Below are 7,409 nucleotides of genomic sequence, written 5' to 3' on the forward strand. Positions count from 1 at the left end.
GGGCTCTCTTTATGTAGTGTTGTCTCTCTTGTCGTGATGTGTGTTTTGTCCTATATTTATAATCCCCCGTCCCCGCAGGAGACCTTTTTTTTGCCTTTTGGTAGGCCATCATTATGAATAATAATTTGTCCTTAACTGACTTGCCTAGTTCAATAAAGGTTAAATAAATAAAAACCTGTCTCTGGCTGATGTTGCCACACTCTTTGCAGAGAATGCTGTTGACAGTGGTGCCATGGTAGAGGCGCTGGATGAACGCACTGCCGCTGGTGTCCACTAGGGAGTGCTCTAGGGCACTGAACAGAATCCTGTTCAACTCCTGCACATCATGTTGCCTGCTCTCCTACGGGAGAGAGATGAGAGAGAGTGGTAAGCAAAAACTGTAGGAGAAAGCGATGTAGCATTATATAAAGCAAGCCTCATTCTCTAGTTTAGTCCCTGCGTCACACACACCGCCATTCATACACACGCTCGTTCACATGCTCGTGTTCACACACACACTACCTCGCTGTTGTTCCATCCGAAGCTGTCAGTGAGATCAGTAGTAGAGGCACTCTGTTGGTCCACCAAGAGTAGACGAGCAAACAGCCTCTGGAGCTCCAATGGAATAACCCTGACCTGAGGGACAGAGTTAATGTACTACTCAAACACACCAATACAAATAAAGACATGCACACAGTGAGGAACACACACACTCCCATGGTTGGTTCTTTACCTTGGCCTCTGGTTTGTCTTTGTCCTCCAGGCAGCCCAATTCCTTTGGACCCAGACTGAACAGCTCCTCTACACACACACACACACACACACACACACACACACACACACACACACACACACACACAGTATTTCAAATACAGTATGAACCAAAGACAGAACACCAAGTGACCTGACTTGACCTCTCACCTCTGAACTCCGGGGTGAAGAACAGGGTCTGGAGCAGGGAGTTGAGGTAGCACGTCCCTCCCTGGTTTTTAATCCCACTGAGGTTCACTCTTCCCCGGGGTGGAGGTGGCTCCCCTTCCCCCTTTACAACTCTACCTCCGGAGGGAGCCAGAGAATATCCCTCCCCCTCTTCCTCGAAAAGACTCCCAAACATGGCTGGGCATGCGTCTTGTGTTTCTCTTTCCTGTGAAACGCACCTTCTGGGGACTGAATTGAATGTCTAATTGTGTTCACGATCGCGTAGCTAGCTAACCAATGACTCCTCTTGCTATCTCATCTTGGTCTTGCCTAGCTCTCTGTTGATAGTAGTGGGACTGACTCTGAAATAAGACGACTTTACAGGGGTAAACATAGCTATGAATAGAAAAATAGTGTGTTCCCGTATTGTGCTTGAGTAAAAGCAATTATTGTAGTGGTTAACAAACAAGCTATACAATCATTGCCTTTACAACACGAGTTAATTTAGTGTGAACCGAGTTTACAACAGCTAAATTCGGACCGGTGACAGACCTACCTGGCTATCTGACTCGTTAGCTATCAAGCAAAACGTGTTTCAGCGTTCCTGACGCAAATAGAGCTTTAACTCCAGAAATATCCTGATGCTTTTTTGGAAAGTTATACTCGAAACCAAACTCTGTCTACATTCCTCTGTTTTAAATAAGAGAAAACACGAAAAAACGTAAATAAAAACACCATTGATGAACAGTGCGCAGCCATAATGTCCAAAGGGTAGAGTGGGGCATTGTGGTAGTTGTAGTGTCGTTTTGAAATCACAGGTTGGCACCTCGGCTGAATAAACTACATGTCCACCAAGTCTCCTCTTCGATTTTGCAAGAGCATCAAGCCTCTTGTAGTTTTTATAACATGGCTTGTCTTTCATCCGGTGGATGTCTCAAACACATACAACAGATAAATCTGAACTGAAATGTGATGCATTTTCTGCTGGTAATCTTAAAGAAGGTTCATATGTGGCTACAAACCTGCTGGTCTTTTAACCACCTGTTCAGTTGTTGTGTAAAAGCACTGACACAAGCCACACATTTTAAAGGTATACTTTGGGATTTTGGCAATGAAGCCATTTGTCTACTTCCCCAGGGTCAGATGAACTCGTGGATAGCATTTTTGTCTCTGTGTTAAGAATTCCCTGTCGGTGGCTGTTAGCACCTCACAACCCTGAGCAAACTCCCCTCCCCATCCACCACAACCAGAGCCAGAGAGTCTAGGGGGAACCATAAACCTGCCTCTAAAACTCTGACCTGTGCCTTGATAGGTTGCTAGGGAGGTTACTAGGGGGCAGGACATCTACCCATCCTCTTGACGCTGCAGGTCACACAATACTTGCTGTCTCCCTCAAGCAGCGGCAGAGAGCAACATCTGTCTCTGCCGATCAACAACTGGACTCACTCATATCTCTGGACTTGTGGGATGGTGTGTGTGTTCCCAAAGTGAGTGGTGTGACATGTATATATTGTTCTTAATAGTTAGTTGTTGTTGTTGCATTATGTATAGCTTGTAACCTATAAACATGTTCAGGGATTATATGCCATTTATACACACCTTTATTACTGTTATTATGCTCTTGTGTTATCGTATGTACAGTATATTCATTGCCTTTCATTTCCTTCAAAATAACTATTACCATTCCACTACCCTTCCCACTTTTCATCCCAATGTTCATCTTCCTCAGTGTGTTTAAAGTTCCTGTGTGTTAACTCTTGGCCAGATCACTCTCTTTCACTCTGCATCCAGTAGGTGGAAGTTAGAATTAGTTTGCTAGCAGTTACCATAGACTACCAGGCATTGCGCTAACGCTAGTTAGCAATTGCGCAAACACTAGCAACTTCCTTCAAACTGCACGCAGGGACATAACAATGGTCTCCACGAGTTCATCTGACTCTGGGGAAGTAGATAAAGGTCTAGTTAAATAAAGATTAACTAAATGTAAAAATGGCCAAAATCCTGAAGTATCTCTTTAAGGTTTCTGGAAGTTGGTTCAAGTGGTGAACAGCTTTTACAGAAAATGCAGATTGGGCAAAAGCCGTGGAACTCTACAGTTTACATTCACTGCTCCCCTAGTATGGGACCCTATAAAATATAGATTTCATAAAATCATTCTGAAACAATATTCTTACATAAGCAGTAGAATTAGCAGTAAGACACAAATGAAACAATGTATTTTTTTTTACACTTCTATACATTTCTATTACCTCAATAAATAATTTTCACAAAATGATAGGCAACATGACTAAGTTATATACTGTACTGGTGTGGTTCAAATAGCTGCGTACCACGGTCCCACTTGTAGACCACACTGTCTATGGTGTGGTTGGTATTACCTAGAGGAAGGGAGGGGGCAGGGAGAGGAAGAGATAATTGCAACTGAGTTATTTTTTTACCTTTATTTAACTAGGCAAGTCAGTTAAGAACAAATTCTTATTTTCAATGACGGCCTAGGAACAGTGGGTTAACTGCCTGTTCAGGGATAGAACAACAGATTTGTATACAGCTCGGGGATATGAACTTGCAACCTTTCGGTTACTAGTTCAACGCTCTAACCACCAGGCTACCCTGCCGCCCCAGTTACTAGTATTGCAACTCATCACAGGAGGCTGCTAAGTGGAGGACGGCTCACAATAATGTCTGGAATGGAGTAAATGAAATGTGGTAACTGTTACGTTCCCCAGTTTATGTGTTGTAGTTTGTGTTTGTGCATGTGTTTATTTCAGGAAATGGCTTCCGGTAAGCCCTCAAGCAGCTGATTGGTCGACTCCAGGGCTAATTGGAGAGCTGACTCCGCCCCCTCGTCAAGACAGCTGTCTCCAATTACCCATTCCATCTGAAGATATATAAATGCCAGTGTTCTGTTCAGGAGGGAGATCTTTTTTGTAGAGAGATTTTCTGAGAGATTTTGCTAGAGGTTGATTTTGCTGAGAGTTTGTATATTTTGTGAGTTTGTTGCTCAGAGCTTATTTGATGTCGTTTGTTTGAAAATTGTTTAATATTCTGTTTCATTTGTTCCCAGGGGGAGAAGGGGAAGGCACCTTGGGAGTGCTTAGGCAAGAGGCCCGCGGGCATACATATACCCGTAGCATATTCGCTGTCTAGGCACACTAGGTAAGACCTGGGTGGACCACCCCCTGTATTTTGGTTAGGGCACCAGGTGGTGCTAAATTAGGTAAGTAGTGGGTAGGCAGGTAAGATAGGAGAGGGGGAGGTTTTGAGATTTACTTTCTTTGCTTTGGTTCCGTCCAGCCCCTTTTCCCTATATTACCGTGTGAAGGAATAAAGTCCTTGTAAACGGTACCACATTCTGTCTGTTGTCATCCTTACTCGCACCTACAGTCCATACCTTTTTCACTTCATGGAGAGTTTAGTTGTAGCAGGGTGTCGCGTTCCCTCTTCATAGAGGCGTGCGTAACAGTAACCATCAAACAGTGGAAAGAGGCAATATAACAAAATTAACTGAACCTTTCCCACGTCATCGATGATGTCACTTCCTGCTGTAATGCTGCCGCAGGTGTTTCAACCACTGGCCCTTACCTTAGGGGTGACGAGGCTGACCTTCAGGGTGGTGACGATGGAGAACTTTCTGGGGAAGAGGTGACAGTTGACGAGGTGCTGGGTGAACGGGAAGTCCAGGGAAGGGTGAGAACGGGACAGACGGACATCCCTCACACCCCCAGACTGGATCAGATGCACTCCCCCTCGTTAACCCCCTCACCCCTGCCCTGGGGAGAACACGGGACAGAAAGTCTAGGGGGAGCAGGTCTACGGAGAGAGAGAAAGAAACAGAGAAAGCAAGAAAAAAAGAGAGTGAGGAAGAAAGGGAGGGGGAGTGAGAGAGAGTTAGCATTTCCTAAATAGTGGGAAACTGCTTTAGGTGGTGAGAGCAGCAAGATCGTGTGTTGTAGTTTCTTGAGTAGTCAGAGTTTACTGGATGGCTGGGTAATGTCTGGTAGGCTATTGGCATGATCTGTACATACGTGTAGAAGAATTATCTATGTGTAGAAGAGTTATCTGTGCATGAGTGATTTGCATCTCAAAGTTTTGGAAAATCAAGTTAAACACGCCAAACACTCTCACACACACGACCGCTATTTGTCTTACACACACATACACAAACTCACAGTGGTGGAAAAATTACTCAGTTGTCGTACTTCAGTAAAAGTAGATACATTCATAGAAAGTGACTCAAGTAAAAGTAAGTCACCCAGTAAAATAATACTTGAGTAAAAGTATTTGGTTCTAAATGTAACTGCTAAAATATACATAAGTATCACATTTCTTATATTAAGGGAAGCAGACACCACCATTTTCTTGTTTTTAAAATGTACGGAAAAACAGGGGCACACTCCAACACAGACATAATTTACAAAAGATGCATTTGTGTTTAGTGAGTCTGTCAGATCAGAGGCAGTAGGGATGACCACGTGTTCTCTTGATAAGTGTGTGAATTGGACCATTTTCCTGTACTGCTAAGCATTCAGTACTTTTGGGTGTCAGGGAAAATGTAAGGAGTTACTATTTGAACTAGCATCCCTCCTGCATGCAAACAAGAGAAAGAAAGAGATAGTGGTGTGTTTAATGCCACTCTACAGTATAACCTGAGAGAGCCGCTATCTGACTGGAAGTACAGTGTTATGTGTCACAATCAAATGTGTCCCTGGATAGGTTACAACACCCACACACACGCAGATATTTTCATAGCGCATTTAATAGAATAGAATGTACCTCTGCATGGTCTCTATGTCTCTGCAGCTGAGTTGATGACCCTTAACCTGAGGAACAGCAGCAGAGGCAACAGCAGCATCAGAGATGACATAACAGCTTGCTCCAGCCAATCGCAAGCACTGTGACTGATCCGAACACCAATTGATGCTCATCTCCAACACGTGTGTGTGTGTGTGTGTGAGTATGTGTGGGGTAGCATGTACGTTTGTGTGTGAGGTGTGTCTAGAGATGATCCTTAGAGAGGATCTGTAGAAAACATAATATTCCAACAGAGTCCAGATGACAAAGTGAAGCCTGGATCTAAACTACTCTACATCATCTGACTTCACCCTAGGCAGATAGGCAGGCTCCTAATGAGTTAGTTCTGTCTGGTCCAGCCCCTTCTCTTATTTTCCAGGCCTATGCAAATCACTAACCAGTCTGTCAATCATTTCACAGAGTAGAACGGAAGCCAGCTGTGTCTCTCACATACTCTTCTGAGAGTGTGTGAGAAAGAGAGAGCAAGATGAATACCCAAGGTGGAGTTGTATGGGTTTAGATACAGAAATAAGCTGTACTACAAAAACCTTTGCATTAGATAAACACCATAAAGAGTCGAATAAGTAATTTTTAAAGGAAAATAAATACATTTGAAAACATGCATACCACCGGTGATCTCTGCTCCACCCAATAGTGCTTGATACCAGCTAAGCTATTACCATATTAACCAAGATCCCTGTTATTAGGACCTTTATTATTGTAGTAGCTGAGTGGATGACTGTGCATTGTGTTCTTTTGGTGAGTTTATTTAAGCAAGACACATGCTTTCATAACAGATTTGCTAATATTTCATTGAGAAAATGTAATAAAAATTGTAGAGTGGAATTAGGTACAACTCCCAGGTGCAGACCCAGGAGGGTGGACTAATGTGCATGTACGTGTGTATTTCAGCCATGCCCAGGCTTCAAATAGCTATTCTGATACAGATCAGGGAGAGAAGAGGGTGTTCACTCTCTGTTCTACACCTTTTACTGCTGTTTTGCCTTTTCTTCAAGAGCAGGTTTGTGTGCTTTGGTGGAGGACTGTGTCCTATAGAGACTAGTCTAGTGTGTTTCTCCTAGCCATTTATATTAAAGGCTACAGGATCATGATATAACCTTCTCCCTTCTTGTATCTCTATCCCATCAGGCTATCAATCGACTGTGCTTAATCTGACTGCATCAGCCAATCACAGAGTGATCTAACATCCTGACAGATGGCTGACCGCAGGCACAGGTGTAATTTAATTGGTTTTGCTAACTCCTCGGTCCTCTCCTTTTGAAAAAGGTCAAAGGTTATCGAGAAGAAACAAACGCAAATACATTTATTCACCTCCGCAATGATGACGTTTACAGAGGAATCCCAAAATACAAGTTCAAAGTGGTAAAAATGAATTTGAATGTATATCGTTTTTAAATGTGTTCATCTAGTCCTCCGAGAACACAGCAGCTTATTCAAGGGAGTGTAGTGGATTTCGGCAGAGGAGATTTACAATAAACAGTAGCACCCCCGCCGGTTGCTTTATGCAGCTAAGAAAACATTTGTGACCGTACTGTGAAATACTGCTGGATAGGGTCTAACATATACACAATAGGTAGAACATACGACTATAGACAATACATTGAAGATACAATTCATGATTCACATGTGTAATTGGTAGTCTACTGAATAAGCCCGTTTTCCATCTGACACACATTTAAAGGAGGAGCGGGACAGGGAGC

At 43.2% G+C, this 7,409-nt stretch overlaps 1 protein-coding gene across 1 annotated transcript in view; it reads right to left on the reverse strand.

Moving 5' to 3' along the window:
* Positions 1 to 1,776, reverse strand: part of LOC115126417 (ubiquitin carboxyl-terminal hydrolase 40) — a 30,907-nt gene extending 29,131 nt beyond the window's left edge. Inside the window, exons 1-4 of the mRNA XM_065024724.1 lie at positions 901 to 1,776; positions 713 to 780; positions 502 to 615; positions 176 to 340 (exon numbers count right to left, since the gene is read on the reverse strand). Of these exons, the coding sequence (XP_064880796.1) occupies positions 176 to 340; positions 502 to 615; positions 713 to 780; positions 901 to 1,093 (540 nt within the window). The 5' untranslated portion in view covers positions 1,094 to 1,776. The remainder of the gene's footprint in view (positions 1 to 175; positions 341 to 501; positions 616 to 712; positions 781 to 900) is intronic.
* Between the last annotated feature and the right edge of the window lie 5,633 nt (positions 1,777 to 7,409).

This window comes from Oncorhynchus nerka, linkage group LG2 (assembly GCF_034236695.1).
Source record: "Oncorhynchus nerka isolate Pitt River linkage group LG2, Oner_Uvic_2.0, whole genome shotgun sequence".
In the NCBI taxonomy this organism is placed as follows: domain Eukaryota; kingdom Metazoa; phylum Chordata; class Actinopteri; order Salmoniformes; family Salmonidae; genus Oncorhynchus; species Oncorhynchus nerka.